The sequence below is a fragment of the Cinclus cinclus genome, chromosome Z (assembly GCF_963662255.1).
Source record: "Cinclus cinclus chromosome Z, bCinCin1.1, whole genome shotgun sequence".
In the NCBI taxonomy this organism is placed as follows: domain Eukaryota; kingdom Metazoa; phylum Chordata; class Aves; order Passeriformes; family Cinclidae; genus Cinclus; species Cinclus cinclus.
Genome location: NC_085084.1, coordinates 22,501,080 through 22,519,207, shown reverse-complemented (window position 1 = coordinate 22,519,207; position 18,128 = coordinate 22,501,080). Strand labels below are relative to the sequence as shown.

Genomic DNA, 18,128 nt, shown 5'->3' with positions numbered 1-18,128 from the left:
GACGCGGAGGAGCGCCAAGCTGAAATGCAGGAACGAGCAGAAATGCCGGGCTGGCGGACGAGATGTCTCAGAAGCTCTGCGGCAGTAGCTGGAACTGGGGGACGCCCCGGCAGGGCAGGGGGTGCGGGGCGGCAGCGCAGAGAAACCCAGAGCAGCGCCCAAAGAGCGGCAGGGGTCGGGCAGCGGCGGCCTGGCTCCCAGCAGGGCAGGGAGAGGGGGCTCAGGATTCCCGGGAACACGAGCAGATGGGGATAGGTCCCTCACTTAGTGAGGCGGGGTGTTAATAAGGCCCCTGATCTCACGAACAGAGGCTCACCCCGCAAGAGAAGCAGCAGCTCCGGGCTGGGTTATGGCGAATTCCTTTCCCCAAGCCGTAACAGCTCCGAGCATCCTCTGAAGCCACAGAGCGAGGGAGCTGCAGCTGCCCCAGCCCTCCTCTTCCTGCCCCAGATTCCCCGGGATCTCTGTCGTTCAGAGAGAAACTCCCCAGATGAGAGAAAATGCAGCCAGATGCCTCCTTCCCCCTGGGCTTAGCCACTTCTCTGTTTTCTTGAGTAGTCATAAGTGCCCAGTCAGTGTTTCTTAGCAATTTATGGGAAGAATTCTATAGGTAAGAAGGACCAAAAGAGAAGAAACCTAACCCTCAACATCAGGGGAGAAGAAAAATTGTTGCGAAGCAGCTGCCTTTCCTTAGAGTTCAAGTTTCTCCTCTCAAATTCTTTGATCTTACAAAACCACAGCAAAATAAAACGCAAGGTTGTAGTACACAACAAGTTGTTCTAAATGTAGAAGTTATGACAAAATTAGCTTTCCTTCCCTCACTGAGCACTACTTCTGGTTGCCAAGTGAAGACTAATGGAACACACAAAAGATTGGCAATTGTTGTGGACTTAACCCTCCACTGAGTAATGAGAGGTCACATACTTGGTAGCCCTAAAACATTTGGCTTGGTGTCTGCTACTTTAACCTCAGAAACATCATAATTAGGAAAAGAAAAGGCAGGAAGTTATATAATCTGTGGTCAAAAACTTCCATGGTATTTTTAAAAGCATATTTTAAATTTAATAGTAATCTCAAGTTTTCTCTCTGTCTTGTACAATTGTGCCCTAATATAGGACTATATGAAGGTCCAACAAAGTTGTATATGTTAGCTATTTAGGAGAAAGGACTACTTTCAACTAAAGCTCTAGTGGCAGATAGTTTTATAACTGTTTTTAATCTAGAGTAGCATAGAGCAAAAGAAGTGTTTTCATATCTTGGAGTGTCAATTTCCATTACTACATCTTTAATTCCTAGTAACATGGGAAACTATTTTCGTTTCTGCATTCACCAAAACTGTTGTTAATTTAATTTTCAGATACCTTTTTCAAGTATCTTTCCTTTGATGTTCATGGAAAGTGACAGAACCTAAACTGTGTGTTTCACCTGCAGCAAACTCTGCTGATAGAAAATTTCCTTTGCACCACCACTATCTACATACTGGCTTCTTTCAAACTTTGGAAGTGTATGTCATGCAGCAAGTGCTGTGTTTTTACAGTAATACATATATGCCATATCCTTGAGCTTTCTCTTTTCAGACCAGGGCAAGGTGGATTTTTTTTGGTTGTTTCTTTTTGGTTTTTGTTTTGTTTTGTTTTTTTAGTATTCTCTCCCAGCACTGTGCATTAGAGATTAATTTGCAATGAAAATTCAATCATACTTTATTCATGGATATTAGGTCCAGCAATCAATGGAAGTCCGTCCACTCAATGGGCTCAAGGAGACCCAGTTCACCCCAGCTGGTGTGTCTGAAGGAGAATTACAATTGATGCTGGGTTTGTTTTTTTCCCTTTAGTTCAGAGACCAGGCCATGGCATCAGGTGCTGCAGCAGCCACACTGCTCCCCAGCCTACAGCTGGAGACCCTTTCAGAGGAAGCAATGAGGGGCAGGCCAGAGGCTACAGCATTCCAGGTCAGAGTCTAAAACCAATCCTGTTTAATTGGTTTTTTTTCTAATTTCATTTTTTGCATCTGAGATACAACAGGCAGATACATTGCTCTGATCAGGTGGAGGGCAAAAAGCTTCAAAACTATTGCAGTCAACAGCTGAAAGGCAATTTCCTTGTATACTCTTGCACATGGTATTACAGAGATGATGGCAATTTTTAATTTTGCAGTTACAGCATTAAATAACAGATGGGAATACAAACATGGACAAAAGTATACATATATGAAAATTAATATCTCTCTATCCCCCTCCCTTTTTCCCCATTAATATACACAAGACTAATTTAAAAAAATTAAAAAAAAATAAAAAAAAATAAAAATCAAAACCAAGTAAGATCCCCAACCAACCAAAAAAACAACCAAACAAAAAATACAAGATTTTCATGCTCCCTTTTGGTCAGTGTCTGATTATTTTCAACCCACAGTTCTAGAATTAACTGTGGGGTTTTGACCATTCTTCATTTTAAAGAAACTGCTATTTAGAATGTTTAAATATAGAAGCTATTTTGCTATTGTAGGTTTAAAGAATTGCACATTTCAAAATACTGATTTTGTTAGGACAAAACAACGAAGGGGAGAAAAAAAAAGACAAATTAGTGCTAAGAGAGAATGTTTTTTCCCAATGAAAGAACAAAAGGCCGAGTGAGTACATATTTCTTTCATTGTGCTTCTCTGTCTGAATTAGAGAGAGCAGGTAGGTAGTCAAGTGAAGTGCAAGGAACTTAGCTAAAGAAAGATACAGTGTGTACATTTCTGCAGTAATTCCTTCCAATTTATTGTAGATTTTCTGTTCTCGTGCAATATATAATTGTAGGATTGGTGTCACAAAATCCAACATTCAAGAAAGGCAGATTCTAATCTAGAAATTTCTCAGAGTTGCCCTCTTGCATGCATATATGCATTTCAATATGATATAAATTATGTGCATTATCATGTTGTCACACTAAAATATGGAATATGTAATGCCTTGAAATTCCCAGGAAGCTTAATTAGCACAGATGAACTTTTCCATCAAAGGGTAGAATTACATATGCTTCCCCATTTCAGTGATGATCATTTTAAAGCTGCACAAAAGGTCCCACGGGTGGCATCTTTTCACAGGAGGCATTGTGGCGATCATCAACTTTTAAATCTTGCTTTTCTAATTTGGTAGTAGATGCTGCTTCTGGTTTGTTTTTGGTTTTGTTTTTTTCTTTTTTTTTGTCCCATCCCAACTCCCATTCTCTTTGACCTCACAATGATTGCAGAAGCACCTGCAGCCTGTTCCCTCTTTCCTTCTGGAAGGGAATCAGAAACACAAAATGTTGCATTTCGTATTTGCACAAAGTGCTTGTGGTATAACTAACATAGTACAGTATGTGCTGGGGAGATCACTGGTGGGGCAGAATTGTAAAGTTCTTGTTTACCTGGCAGCTTCAGGTACATTTGGTAACTCAGGACATGCACAAACAGCACCAATGGCTCACAGTCCATGACACTGTGAACTTCATTTCCTCCTTCCCTTTCCCTCTTTCTCCCTTTCCCCATCTCTCTTTCCCCCTTTTCCTTCTCTCTCTCCCCTGCCCACATCTCTAGGTCCTGTTTGATTCCTTTCCAAGTACATTATTGAGGTTTTACTTTAAAATTGGCGTATTATAGCCAGAGATCACCTAATGGATTTTAGTTTTACTCTATGCCAAACTGTATTAAGTGCAATCGTGCAATCTTGAGTGAGGTAAGCAGTTGGGAATCACTTTAGGGACTTGTCACTTAAAGCAATGGAGCCGTTTGCAAGCACAGGCCCTAGAACTGCCTTGGTCTGTGACAAGCGCATGTCAATTAAAAGGCCTTAAAATCTGCAAGAATCCTTTCTTAGGACCAGAGATTCTAGTAGCATAACATAGCACCAAGAGATTTTGGAGATTCTTTCTGATGAGAAAAGATGTGATGAAAGATGTTAATTTGCCAATTCTGTTTCGTAGACACCACAATGAAATAACCTAATTGATTTATCTGTGTTTACATCTATTCTGAAAAACAGCAGTGTGAAACCAAGGAAAAGAAAACTGCAAAAATCCTTGTAAATCCTTGTTTGTGGCACTAAGCTGATTTTTGTCTATATCTAAGGTTTGCATTCAAAAGCCCAATTTTATATTATCTGAAGGGAAAAATTACAAATAAAATAACAAATAAAATGTGATTAACCATTGTAAAGAAGACCAGTAATTTCAATAGTTACTTGAGACTACTTGATAGATATAAAGTTACCACTACTATCAAATAATTTGTGCTCTCTAGTCTTGCTAACTTTATCATCAGTCTAATCAATATAACAAAAATGGGAATATTCTTCCACTACATACATGGAAACAGGAACATTTTTCCAGTTATATTGCAATCATATTATTTGTTTTCAGAGGTCGATAGGTTTACAAAAATGTTTCTTTTTGTTGCTGACAAGTTAATTTTTTTTTGCTGTGAAGTGGAAGGATTGGTAATTTGACTCATTTTGGAAGTGTGAACATTATCCTGAAACTGTGTGGTAATTTTTTGTGAATGGAAATTGAACCTGCACTTAGTCTTGTATTGAAATAAAATGAAAAAATTCTATCAAGAGCTCAATCCTGTACTGCACTGAAAACATCTCATTAAAGCGTCTTCTAACTAGGGTGTGGAGTCATTCCCTTTTCTTAATAATATTAGTATTCAAGATTTTAGAAGAAATAAAAAATCAAATTTTTTTTTTTTTTTTTAATGTTTAAGTCCTGGGACTGAAATTCTGCCTGGGTTAAAAACTGTATTTGATTTCTCTGCAAAAAAATTCTGTCTTTTGTAACAAATTTGAATGTGTGCTATTTGGCATTTAATTGTAGCTTGCCTGGCACTAATGATTCCTTTTACTTTTACTTTAAGCATGTCCTTATAAGTTTTATGGATCTCTACTCACTGGCAGCTGCCAGAGCTGAAGCATTACCAATAGGAAGAGAATCTTTATGCGTGCACTTGGAACCTGAAGCAGCTCTTATGCCTCCTGCTGCTGCTGCTGATGGTAAGTCTGCTTTTCAAGCAGTTCTAGTTACTTGGATGTGGGTTTCTAGCCAGCATCTCCCTTCATACTGCACAGCTTCTGTAGGCAAATACAGCAATACTTAAGTATAAACTAAGTGTTCACTAGTGCAAACAGAAATGTTTTGAGACTTGTTTCAGAAGAGAAAGGGAATGCTGAAAGCTAACACACTAGTTTGTTTTTCTGTTGGTCCCTATTTGATTTGGGATTTTTTTGGTTTTAGTTTGGATTTCATTGCTTGGTTGCTTGGATTATTTTTTGCGGGGGAGTGGTTGTGATGGGTGGATGGGTGTTTGGTTTTTGATTTCTTAATATTGCTGTTTTTATTTTCATTCTATCTTTTCCTTCCTTCCTTCCTTCCTTCCTGGAATCCTTCCTGGAATCCTGGAATCCTTCCTGGAATCCTTCCTTCCTGCAATCCTTCTTGCAGTCCTTCCTCTCTTCCTTCCTTCCTGGAATCCTTCCTTCTTGGAATCCTTCCTCCCTTCCTTCCTTCCTGGAATCCTTCCTGGAATCCTTCCTTCCTTCCTTCCTGGAATCCTTCCTTCCTTCCTTTCTCTCCTTCTTTCCTTCCTTCCTGGAATCCTTCCTGGAATACTTCCCAAAATCCTTCCTTCCTGGAATCCTCATTATAAATCACATTATGTAACTTAGGACAAGGTGTTCAGAAACACAGTAGTTCAACCCCCCTCTTGCTGTTTGGTAAAGAAAGTGCCTTTTCTATGCAAAAATTGTTTAGTACTCAGTATTCTAGTTATGTGAACTTTTAACTTGTCAGATTACTGTAACATATTTGAATAGTACAGTAATTTAATTTAAATGTTGCCTGTAACAATATGCCTGACTAATGTTTGAAGAGTATTAAGTGTTGATTTCAATTGATGGTGAAATATGTCCAAACATAAAGGACTCCCTTCTGTGGCTAACAGGGCATGTGTTCCCTAATAACAGTGGAAGGAAGACTGTAAAGCAAATTTCTTTACTTGCTTTAAAAACATAGCCTTGGAATTATAATGATGGAGGGTAAAAGATGTCGGTAAATATTTGTAGCACTTTAAAAAAACGTGCTGTTGTTTTCCAACACTTCCTGAGGTAGGATATTTTTGCTGTTGTCTTTTGTCCATTGTGTTTGTGTGTCCTTTGTTTCAAATAAGCACTTAAGACAAGAAGCAAACAGTTTTAAGTATTTTAAATGTAGATTCTCTCTTGATTTGTTTTTTATTCTTTTTTTATTCCAGCAAGCTGGGCAGAGCCTAGACACAGAACTAACACCGCATCTGGAACCGGCATAACCTCCAGTGTGACACCCTACAGAACCTACTCTGCATCTGGAACCAATAAAACTTCTGGTGTGTCACCCTACAGAACATATGCTGTGTCATATGTGCCTCTGTGAGAGTTGTTTAACAGCAAATGTAGATTCTGTCATGATTTTCTTTTTTTTTTTTTTTTTTTTTATTCCAGCAAGCTGGGGAGAGCCTAGACACAGAACCTACATTGCATCTGGAACCGACACAACCTACAGTGGGATATCCTACAGAACCTACTCTGTGTCTGGAACCGACATACCCTCTGGTGTGTCACCCTGCAGAGCCTATGTTGTGTCTGGAACCAATATAGCCTTTCCTTCCAACCATAATAATATCAGCTCTGTGCATTTCCTTGGTTTTAAAAATTTTCTTTCTCTAACAGAATCCTTTCGGCTTCCATTTGTACCCCGAGGAGCCAGTACACCTCGTGGTCCTGCTCCTGATGGTAAGTTTCCTTTTCAAGCAGTTACAGTCACTTGGAGATGGGTTCCTAGGCAGCTTCATGCTGCACAGCTTCTGTAGGCAAATGACAACAAGAAGATAATCGATAATGCAAAGCAATAATGGAGCAATAAAGTACTATCAGAAACGTTCTGAGACTTGTTTCAAAAGAGAAAGGGGGTGGTGAAAGCTAACACAGGGATGAAATTTTTTTGTCAGGGAGACTGTAAAATTAGTTTGTTGACTTGATTAAAAAAATACACACTCTAGAAATTATAATGATGAGGATTAAAGGACATCAGTACGTATTTGTAGCACTTCAAATAAAGTGCTGTTGTTTTCCACCAATTCCTAGGGCGGGATACTTGTGCTATTGTCCATTGTCAAATAAAGCTTAATATCTATAATAAGGTGTTGTGTGTTTAAAATAAGCACTTAAGACAAGAAGCAAACAGTCATAAGTGCTTCACATATGTGCCTTTGTGAGCAGAATCTGGATGATCTTCTCTCCTTTCTCCAATACTTCCATTGCCGTGTTCCCCCACACAATGATGTCATCAATGTGTTGCAGATGTTCTGGAGCTTCACCCTTTTCCAGTGCAGCCTGGATCAGTCCATGGCAGATGGTGGGGCTGTGTTTCCACCCCTGGGGCAGTCGGTTCCAGGTGTACTGCACGCCCCTCCAGGTGAAAGCAAACTGAGGCCTGCACTCTGCTGCCAGAGGAATGGAGAAAAATGCATTGGCAATGTCAATGGTGGCGTACCACTTTGCTGCCTTGGACTCCAGCTCGTACTGGAGTTCCAGCATGTCCGGCACGGCAGTGCTCAGCGGTGGAGTCACTTCATTCAATGCACGATAGTCCACAGTCAATCTCCATTCTCCATCAGACTTGCGCACAGGCCAGATGGGGCTGTTGAAGGGTGAGTGGGTTTTGCTGACCACCCCTTGGCCTTCCAGCTCACGGATCATCTTGTGGATGGGGATCACGGCATCTCGATTTGTCCTGTACTGCCCGTGGTGCACTGTTGAGGTGGCAATTGGCACTTGCTGCTCCTTCACCTTCAGGACTCCCACTGCAGATGGGTTCTCTGACAGTCCAAATAAGGGGTTCAATTGCTTAATGTTTTCTGCCTCTACAGCAGCTATTCCAAAAGCCCACCTGAGTCCCTTTGGGTCTTTGTAATAGCCATTCCTGAGGAAGTCTATGCCTAGAATACACGGTGCCTCTGGGCCAGTCACAATTGGATGCTTCTGCCACTCCTTCCCAGCCGGGCTCACCTCAGCCTCCAGCAAAGTCAATTCCTGTGTTCCCCCCGTCACCCCAGCAATAGAAACAGGTTCTTCCCCCACATGTTCTGATGGTATTAGGGTACACTGTGAACCAGTATCAACTAATGCCCTATGTTTTTGTGGCTCTGATGTGCCAGGCCATCGGATCCACACCGTCCAAAAGACCCGGTTTTCCCGTGCCTCTCCCTGGCTAGAGGCAGGGCCCCTCTAGCACTGGTTATTATTTCCTTCCTGGGCATACATGTTGGAGGTTCCCTCAAGGGGATCTGACAAATCATCCTCCCTTTTGTAGTACCCTGCATCTTGGTTATGGGAAGTTGAGGCTACCTTCACTTTAGTGGAGCTCTTTTGGTTAGTGTTTCCCTCCCTGAGTTGACGCACCCATGCTGCCAGGGCAGAAGTGGGTTTCCCATCCCACCTCCTCATGTCTTCCACATGGTCACGCAGAAAGAACCACAGGTCAGCTCGTGGGGTGTATCCCCTCTATCCCTAGCTGGGGGACGTTGGGCTCTAACTCTCGTATCTGTGACTCACACTGGTGCTGCATTGACCTTCCTCATCTCCTCCCTCACCCCTCTTATCTCCTCCTTGAACTCCTCTCTGAGTTCCCTAATCACGGCAGAGACCTGAGCCTGCATTGGGCCATTCATTATACTCTCAAAATTCCTGAGCCTATTGGCAACAGAACCCACTGTCTCGTGGTTGGTGTCAGCATTAATGGCTGCAATGAATGTGGGGTATTGAGATGGCCCCAGGTGTGCCAGATTCCACAACATCTGCCCTGTGCACCTGACCTTGTCGGGGTCATTGCCATGTTGCCCACCCCTCCCAAAGAGTATCTCCAGTATTGCCACTTCTCTCAGCTGTTGGATCCCCTCCTCAGTGGTCTTCCAGCGCATTCTATGGTGGTGCTCCTGCATTCTCTCTCTATGGACAAACCTCTCTCTTACACTCATTAAAAGCCACTCCCAGAGGGAAAGGGGGCCTTGTTCCCTTACGAATATGTGATCCACACCTGAGTCCTGGGTCAGGGGTCCCAAATTCCTTGCCTCAGTACCATCCAGCTGTACACCTGTACCCATAAGGTCCCAGACCCGCAGTAACCACGTTGTAAAAGCCTCACGGCCCCTTCGTACAACGTCTTTACGCAGATTACAGAGACTCTCGTATGACAGGGACTCTGTGACGATCTCAACCTCTGGCTCCCCTGCTGGTTGTGAGGGCCCTGCTTTCTGATCCTTATTATCTAGGTGCTTTGTTTTCACCCTAGACTTTCTAGTTTCCACAGGGGCAACTGCTGCTGGCTGTGAGTACCCTTGCAGTTCAGCTGGAACCTGGCGAGATGTAACATTTTTGGGTTCCACTGCTGCACCATCAGGTTCTCCCTCTTTAAGGCAGGGGGAGAATTTCTCAAGAGCTGGGGAAAGGTACTCCTTCAGCATTTGGCCTATCTCCTTCACTAGAAACCCCACCCACTCTGGATGGTTCCTTTCTGAGGTGAGCTCTGGGGCAGAGTCAGGCTCAGGGGCAACATCCTTAACCTCTGGGGCAGAATCCTTAGTCACTGGGGCAGAATCCTTAGTCTCTGGGGCAGGGGCAGGGTCTGGGGCAGAATCCTTAGTCTCTGGGTCAGGGCCAGGCTCTGGGGCAGAATCTCTATTTCTTGGGGGACGTATCAGGGTTGTCATCCAAGTCAATCTCCCCTCATCTCAGAATGTTAAATAGAACAGGTTTACAAGGCCTGTTAGCAATGTCAGCCACTGTATGATATCATTACTGCTTAGAAGAGATTTGAACCCCTCAAAAGCTGGTGGAGCAGACCCAAAAAACTGTGAAAGAGGTTGGGACAAAATTTTTCCTGGTGTCATATCCTCACAGTATGTGCCATTATTAATGTAACCCTAAAGACATACAGTTGGAGTGTGATAGCCCTGAATCCATGTACCCACCTTCCAGAGGAAGTTAAAAATCCATGAATTTCCCACGTTATCAGCCCACAAAAGGAACTGGATAATAGTTACAGCAGCCTGAGTTATAGGACCCATGTTCAAGTAAGGGATTGCAAATGGGAGAGATAAAGCTGTGGCCACATGGAGCCCAAACCACGGTAAGCTGGACAACATGATGCCACCTAACACAAAACTGAGGTAACTCAAGAACTGTTATTCCTTTTTCATTCTTTTCTCTCAATGCCCTCGGGCCCCACATTGGGCGGCCAAAATCTGTCCTGGTTTGAAAGACAGGTGTTTGCCAAGGAAAGCAGAAGCTTCCCCTTGGACTGAAAGAAAATATGATTCTTCCGATTATTATAATTTTGGAATTAAGAGAGCTCTCAGGCAAAGATATGGGGGTAGGAATAACAGTTCTTTACTAGTATATCTAACAAGACAAACAAGAACAACAACAGCTATGAAATTACCCACAAACACAACAGCAACTCAGTCCCAGTCCCTCTCTGGCTGCAGGCACTTTTTCCCTGAGCTGCAGTTCCCGGTGCTGGGGGCAGGCAGGTCCCGCAGAGCTGCAGGAGGGCTGGGGGTGGTGGAAGCGCTGTCCCAGGGGAGAGAGAGAGAGAGACGGAGAGAGCCCTCTGCCCACAGCGTCGGTCCCAGCGCCCAGTAGAGTGCTGGATGGTGGTAGTTCACAGCGAGAAGACAGCAGTGCAGGGTCCGATAGCAGTGAGGATGGTTTCCCGACGCTGGGATGGCGGGGATGGGGCTGAGGCGGCGATCGTCCTTCTCGTCCAAACTCCGCGGGGGAAATGGGCCGAGGCCCAGCCTTCCGCTTCCTCTTCTGGCTGTTTGAATCTCGCGGGGTTTCCCTCTTCTTTCTCTCTCTCTCTCCTCCTTCCCCCTTGTCACCAGGGCCCAGTCAACAGGTATCTTAGCATGACAGTGGGGAAAATTCCACAGAGGGAAAAGGGAGAGAACCAACCCTCAAAAGGGGGACTGTAAAATTAGTTTGCTTACTTAATTAAAAATCACACCCTAGCAATTATAATGATGAGGAATAAAATATGTCCATAAATATTTGTAGCACTTCAAATAAAGTGCTATTATTTTCCACCAATTCCTATGGTAGGATACTTGTGCTACTGTCCTTCATCAAATAAGGATTAATAACTATAATAAGGTGCTGTGTGTTTAAATAAGCACTTAAGACAAGAAGCAAGCAGTTATAAGTGCTTCACATATGTGCCTTTGTGAGAGATGTTTAACAGCAAATGTAGATTCTGTCTTGATTTGGTTTTTATTTTTTTTTTTTTTTATTCCAGCAAGCTGGGGAGAGCCTAGACACAGATTCTACATTTTGTCTGGAACCGACACAACCTACAGTGGGATACCCTACAGAACCTTCTCTATGTCTGGAACCGACATACCCTCTGGTGTGTCGCCCTGCAGAACCTATACTGTGTCTGGAACCAATATAGCCTTTTCTTCCAACCAGAATTATTTCAATTCTGTGCATTTCCTTGGTTTTAAAATTTACATTCTCTGAAGTTAATTTACTTTCTCTGGCAGAATCTTTTCAGCTTCATTTTATACCCCAAGGAGCCAGTACACCTCGTGGTCCTGTTCCTGATGGTAAGTCTGCTTTTCAAGCAATTCTAGTCACTTGGATATGGGTTCCTAGACAGCATGTCCCTTCATGCTGCACAGATTCTGTGGGCAAGTACAGCAATGCTTAAATAGCAAAATAATGGAGTCATAAAACTAGTGCCAACCAGAAACATTTTGAGATATTTTTCAGAAAAGAAAGGGGGTAATGAAAGCTAACATAGGCATGAAAATATTTGTCAGAGAGACTGTAAAATTAGTTTGCTTACTTGATTTAAAAAAACACACTCTAGAAATTATAATGATGAGGATTAAAAGATGTCAGTACGTATTTGTAGCACTTCAAATAAAGTGCTGTTGTTCTCCAACACCTTTTAGGGCAGAATGCTTGTGCTATTGTCCTTTGTCAAATAAAGATTAATATCTATAATCAGGCACCATTTGCTTCAAATAAGCACCTAGGACAAGAAGCAAACAATTATAAGTACTTCACATACATACCTCTGTGAGAGGTATTTAACAGCAAATGTAGATACTCTCTTGATTTGTTTGTTTTTCAATTCCAGCACATGGGAGAGTGCCTACACATCAACATATTAGCTACAGGTAAGAAGGTCAGCTTGACCAGAGTTACAGCCAAGTTTTCTGGGGGCCACAACCTGTAACTGACCTAACCACCGATGTGATACACTACAGAACCTATCCTGGCCCTGGAACTGGCGAGACAGATCAGGTTTTGAATGATCATCGGGCACATTCATCAACATTATGCCAACCAGAATTGAGACTTTGTCAGCACTGGATTCATCCTCCTGTTACAGGCCATACAGTACTTTTAGCATGTCTTCAGTCAACATGCCCTCCAGACTGACAGGGAATAGAACTGGTACTGGGTCTTCAGTCAACACATCCTTCAGTTTCAGACCACACAGAACCAGTTCTATGCCTTCAGTCAGATCTTTCACACAGGATGTCTTACCCAGCACCCGAAGAAATCAGGAAATTTAATTATCGGAGTCTTGGCTGTGACAGTTTTCTTAAGGAGTAGCCTGGCTTCTCTTCAGAAGGAAAAAGCTCTAGAAATGTAAAAAGAGCTAATTAAAGTACAGCTTTACCAACCTTTGTATTGTAGTTCAGTGTATCTTTTTGTCTGTAATTTCATATTTTTATGAAAATGTGCATTCATATCTTCACATTTCTTTGTTTCTAATTATTCATATACCAAAACGCTTTTTAGACTCTTATTTATTGCAGTTGTTAATTTTTATGTAGGGTGTTTTAAAATGTTATGAAACAACACCTTTTGTGTGGTTTTCATAATTCTTAAAAAAGCAAATCCACAAGCCTGTTTAGTCTCTTTATCTCAAAGTTGTTTCATACCTGTCTATTTTAAACCAGGACTACAATACTTTAATAGGGTTGAGAGGGGTCCATGAAATGTACACCAGTGATTCCTCTTGTGGAATGTCACAGCCCAGCCATGAGTCACTTTTTTCTTATTTTTTTCTCTCTCATCAGCTCAGTTGTCGACACACATTTAACTGCAAACTTAAGACAGATGAGCAGAATAAAAATGATGTGATGGGCCTTTGGGAGCACCCTTGCTGATCTTTCTGCTTTTTCAGTCAAGCAAGACTCTCATCCAGGCAAATAGATCACACTTAGTAATACATAACCATTTGGCAGGAATTCTGTTGATTTCTAGTAACAGCTGGAGGGCTGTATCTCCACAGGATGTTTTGGCTTTCCCACACTTTATTGGGTTTTGGCTGCAAATATGATTACCCTTGCTTTCTTATCTAGAAGTACCATGGCTGGGCAAAAACTGCCCAGCAGGCCACATTCCAAAGTCAGTTTGGTCTGGAGTTTGTGAATGAAGGAGACCCTTATCCAATTCCAAACCACATTTAAAAAGTCATAAAAGAGAACTTCTCATCCTTAACAAACAACTGACAATTCAGAAGTGAATGTAGAGCTTATTCACCCAGTGAAAAGGAAGGCAAGCTTCCAATGGAGTTGTGGTTAATAGAGTTTTTATTGTGACTCCCACTCGTAGATGGCACTGGAGAAAGCCATGTCCCTGGAAGCGTCAGTGTCTTCTGTCTGCCATAAATTGTCTTGCTGCAACAATCAAAGGCTGATATCAGGCTAGAGAGAGGCTCAACTGATGTTAGGAACAGGAGCTGCTCCAAGGAGAAAGAAGAAATGAACTTTTACTTCTCAAACGCATGTCCCCACAGGCTCAAGCAGGATTCCTCTGGTTATTTCCTCAGAAATATACAGAAATAGGGCTGAAAAGACCATCTGAACCTATGTGTTCATGCCCAGGACCTTGCTGATGCCATTTAGGTTTTTTCCTTTTTTTCTTTTATAAGTTTTCTATATTCTTCACACATGTATTTGTAGCTCTGTGGCCTATTGTATTAGTGACTTGTTTTCCCAGTACTTTTCCATGGCGTTTCCCTAAGCAGAAAGACAAATTCCAGAGCTCCAAGACCCACAGGGTACAAGGCCCCAGTGGTATCTTGGTTATTCCTGGGAACCAAGGTTAAGAGCAATTTTTCAAGATACCTTTTCATGGACAAAGTACAGCCAGGACTGAGTGGGGGACTCCAGAGAAGGAACTTGCAAGAAAAAGAAGATAAGGAAGTAGAACAAGAAAAAGGCAAACAAAAATTAAAAAGAAGAAAAAACAAAAAACCAAGAACACGAAAAAGAAAAACATTAAAAGGAAAAAGAAAAAGATAAAAAAAAACGAAGAAATCCTCAAGCAGTTCTGCTTGCTTTTTCCTTTATTAACCAAAGCACATCAATGTTTCTGCATACTGTAGCGTCTTTTCCAAATTCTATGTGTCTTTAAATCTTTCAGACTTTCAGATAACCTGTACATTGTTCTGTCATGTCTCTGGGTGGCATGGATAAGTTTAAGATGCATTTTTCTCTGACTGCAGTTAGAATTGTACACCAAACCCTTGGCTGTTTCTTGGTACTTTAACAAGTTGATGAGCTGCAGTCAGGTGCCTGTGGCTGGGATCCAAGGTGTGTGGTTGATGCGGGTGCTGTGTTCCTTTACTGCAGGAGCAGGGCCATCCCTGACTTGCACAGTTCCAATGACAGTGAGGATTTCAGCTCCCCACCATGTCTAGTAGCTGAGCTCAGCTGCAGAGGGACAGGATAAAACCCCCTTTGTGACCTCTGGTGGTGTGCCAGGAATGGAGGAAATTTTCTTCTGGCTTGAAGAGGAAAGTATCAAAGTCTCTGGTCATCATCTGTTTCAGTGCCTCACCACTCAGCTGTTACTATTGTGGTGGATGTTTTCATGGAGACTCCTACGCCTCTTCCCATTATTATTTCTGTCTATTTCAGATGGCATCTGATTTTTTCAAGAAGAGAACAAAAAACTTGATTTTTGTTTAGTGGAAGCAGTGCTAAAGGGACCAGCAAGCACTGCAGAAATGCCTTTCTTGTAATATCCTTGGAACAGTATAGATAGAGCAAATTGCCCTTCCAAATAGAACTCCCTTCAAGCTGGTATGAATTCTCAGAGAAATAAAATGTGCTTTTGGTGATGCAGTTTCCACTAACTAGATCAATCAATGAAACCAGCTGCCAAGGCAAGATTCCCTTGATGCTGGAAAAGCTGTGGCTGCTTTGGGGTTTGGGTGTTTGGTTGGTATAGGAGAGTCATCTCTGCCTCTCTGCCAGGACAAAAACTGCCACTGCAGAGTGGAGGTTCAACAACGGGGTCTGGGAGAGCAGTTACAGGTGTGAAAGAAGCAGGCCTAGCCTCGTGTTTCCTTTTTCTCCAGCCTCAACTCCAGATAGCCAAAGGAGGGAGACCAAAGCTGCAGCAGCCCAACCTCTTCTCGCTTCAGCTGCGGGACTTCCTGAGCTGCTGCCTGCAGACTGACGAGGCTCGGCGCTGGTCTGCCATGGAGCTCCTGCAGGTAAAATGTGAAAGGGCTGCAGGTGAAACAGTGTCCAAGGGATGGGCTCCTCCTCCTCTGAAGTCCAAGGCATCAGATAAGCCCCGCTCCTCCCCACCTCCAATCTTGGTGCTGCTAAAATGAAAATGGGTGAGGAATCCTGGACTGGGCTGGGCTGGCAGGGAGCTCTATATGTCATGTGGTCCAAGTGGCCTGCAACGAGCAGGGACATCTTTAAGGAGATCAGGTTGCTCTGAGCCCTGTGCCACCTGATCTGGGACGGTTCCAGGGATGGGGCACCTACCAGCTCTCAGGGTATCTTGTGCCAGTGTTGCACCATGCTCCTAGTAAACAAGTTCTTCCTCAGACCTACTGTAACTCGATTCCCTTTTTGTTTAAAAATGGTAGCCCACATCCTATTGTAACTGGACCTGTTAAAAAAAGGTGTCTTGCACTCCCTCAGAGGCCACATTGAAGGTTTGGAAGGTGTCAATAAAGTCTCCCCGGGACCTATTCTTCTCCAGGCTGAATAACTCCAGGTCTCTCAGTCTGTCCTAAGAGGAGAGGTGCTCTGTCCTCTGACTGTTTCTGTCACATTACAATTGTGTAATTTGGTGGTGTGTTCAGTTTTATCTAATGGCAAAAGACTTGAAGTAGAGCAGTGCAGGGTCCAGAGGCATGAAATGGTGGTGGAAGAACCCAAGGAAGCCAGTCCCGGCCGAGCAGTCAGAGATTTGGCTGTGGGAAAGAGCGGCTGTGGCAGGCTCACTGTGAGCCTCTGAGGGGCCCTGCTTTGTGCCCCCCACCCCACTCTTAGAGGTTTCTGCCACACAAACAGAAGCAGCTGAAAGAGACTTTTCCCAGCCCCATCTGCTGCCTGGCATGGTCAAGCAGACAGGAACTGCCCCAGGGTTACTGCCAGGTTGTGTGGCAGAGAGGGAACTGCAGGACCCAGTGCCACTCGGCTGTCCCTGCTGGGAAGGAAAGAAGGAAAGGAGCCATCCTGTGCCATCCAGCACAGGAGGGGCAGGGCATGGAAAGGTAGACACTGCTCTCTCACTTTGTGGAAATTAGCATGATGCCCGTCTTTCAAAGAGAGGCACCTATGTGAGTCTTTGGAGTTTCCTGAAAGGAAGAAACCCCAAGGACAGAAAGCACCATTTCCAGAGCCCTGGCAGGGCAAAAATCCTAGCAAGATGAAGACACCAGAACAGAGATGAGTGGGATTCTGGGCCAGGTTTGCCTGTGATGGCAAGGTCCTGCACGTGAAGGTTGAGGTGCAGATGGCCCCGTTGGTCCTCTTGCTGCATCTTTCATGCACCAGAGGAATCCTGATTGAGCCTATAAAGCACTGTACTTGGAAAATCATGATTCATTGTTTGTTCGTTTGTTTGTTTTTCCTGTCGACAGCATCCATTTGTTACATCAGCCAAGCCAGCATCAACTCTGGCACCACTCATCATTTCAATGAAGAGGAAGGTGGAGACAAGAATGTAACAATCACATCAAGACATTAGCTTCACAACCAGCACAGAGCAAGATTGTAGATTAGGACTGTACAATAGGATTTTAAATAAATAAAGTTTCTCAAACCTCAACTCACTTGGAAGATTCCCCACCTTCTGAATCATTCAGAAAATTCAACATTTCCTTCTGGATTGCCAGTTGTTTCTTAATGGTGCTAAGTCACACTTATGGCCTGTTGTTTTTTTTTTTGCTGTGGTTTCTATGTGGGGAAGGTTCTTCTTCATTTATCTTCACCAGAATACACTGCCTTTGGAATATGGCCCACTGGCCTGTTTGTTTTTGTTTTTTTTTTTTTTTTGCCCAGCCAAGGAGCTTCTCTTTGAGGCAGAAAGGGCAATGGCATTTGCAGGCAAAACCAAAGGAGGAGGCAGCAGCCAAGCCATCCTGTGTGGATGCAGGCCTTCCATGATGGCTAACATCTGGCCTGGAGGCTTCACAGTCAGAGATACCGTAATTATATATCCACCAGTCTGTGCCATTAGGGAAAAGATGTAAACATCCCTAGGAGGAAGGCATTTGAAAGCTGGGAGATTTAAATACAAACAACGCCAGCCAATCCCTGGCAAGCATGGACACAGGAAGCTCTTGGCCACTGAGCTGGGTGGTGGTAACCACATTCAGCCAGTTAGGAGAGCAACCGCGCAGGTTTTTGACAACCGTATAAAAAAGAACTGCACTCAGTAAAATTGGCTGTTATTGTGGGAACTACGGAGTGTCGTGTCTTGTACATCTCAACTGTGACAGCCTTTGGTCGTGACTCAAGAGCATTTGGGTTCCTGCCACTTGGATTTGCATCCCTCAGTGCAATCTCTTTGGCTGGAGGAGAGTCTTGCTCAACTGAGAAAGCAGGAAGACCGGTGAGGGTGCTCTGAAAGGTCTCCAGGATCTGGTGCAGAGCTGACAGCGACTGCGAGGTGAGAGTGAGCCCAGCCTTGTCCAGGGTGGAGCCCCAGCAGAGCCCTGGCAGAGCCCGGAGCAGCCTCAGCCCAGGCAGAGGCAGGCTTGAAGGAGGCCCTTGTAGCTGCAAGAGGCAGCAGCCCGGCT

The 18,128-nt window shown here is 43.6% G+C and overlaps 1 protein-coding gene across 1 annotated transcript in view; it reads left to right on the top strand.

Annotated features, from left to right (window-relative positions):
- The window catches only part of LOC134056914 (coiled-coil domain-containing protein 171-like), a 36,625-nt gene that overhangs the window by 16,618 nt on the left and 1,879 nt on the right, over positions 1-18,128 (top strand). The window contains 6 exon segments of the mRNA XM_062513872.1: positions 1,835-1,951; positions 4,879-5,014; positions 6,497-6,630; positions 6,725-6,787; positions 11,596-11,658; positions 15,441-15,578. Coding sequence (XP_062369856.1) covers positions 1,835-1,951; positions 4,879-5,014; positions 6,497-6,630; positions 6,725-6,787; positions 11,596-11,658; positions 15,441-15,578 — 651 coding nt within the window.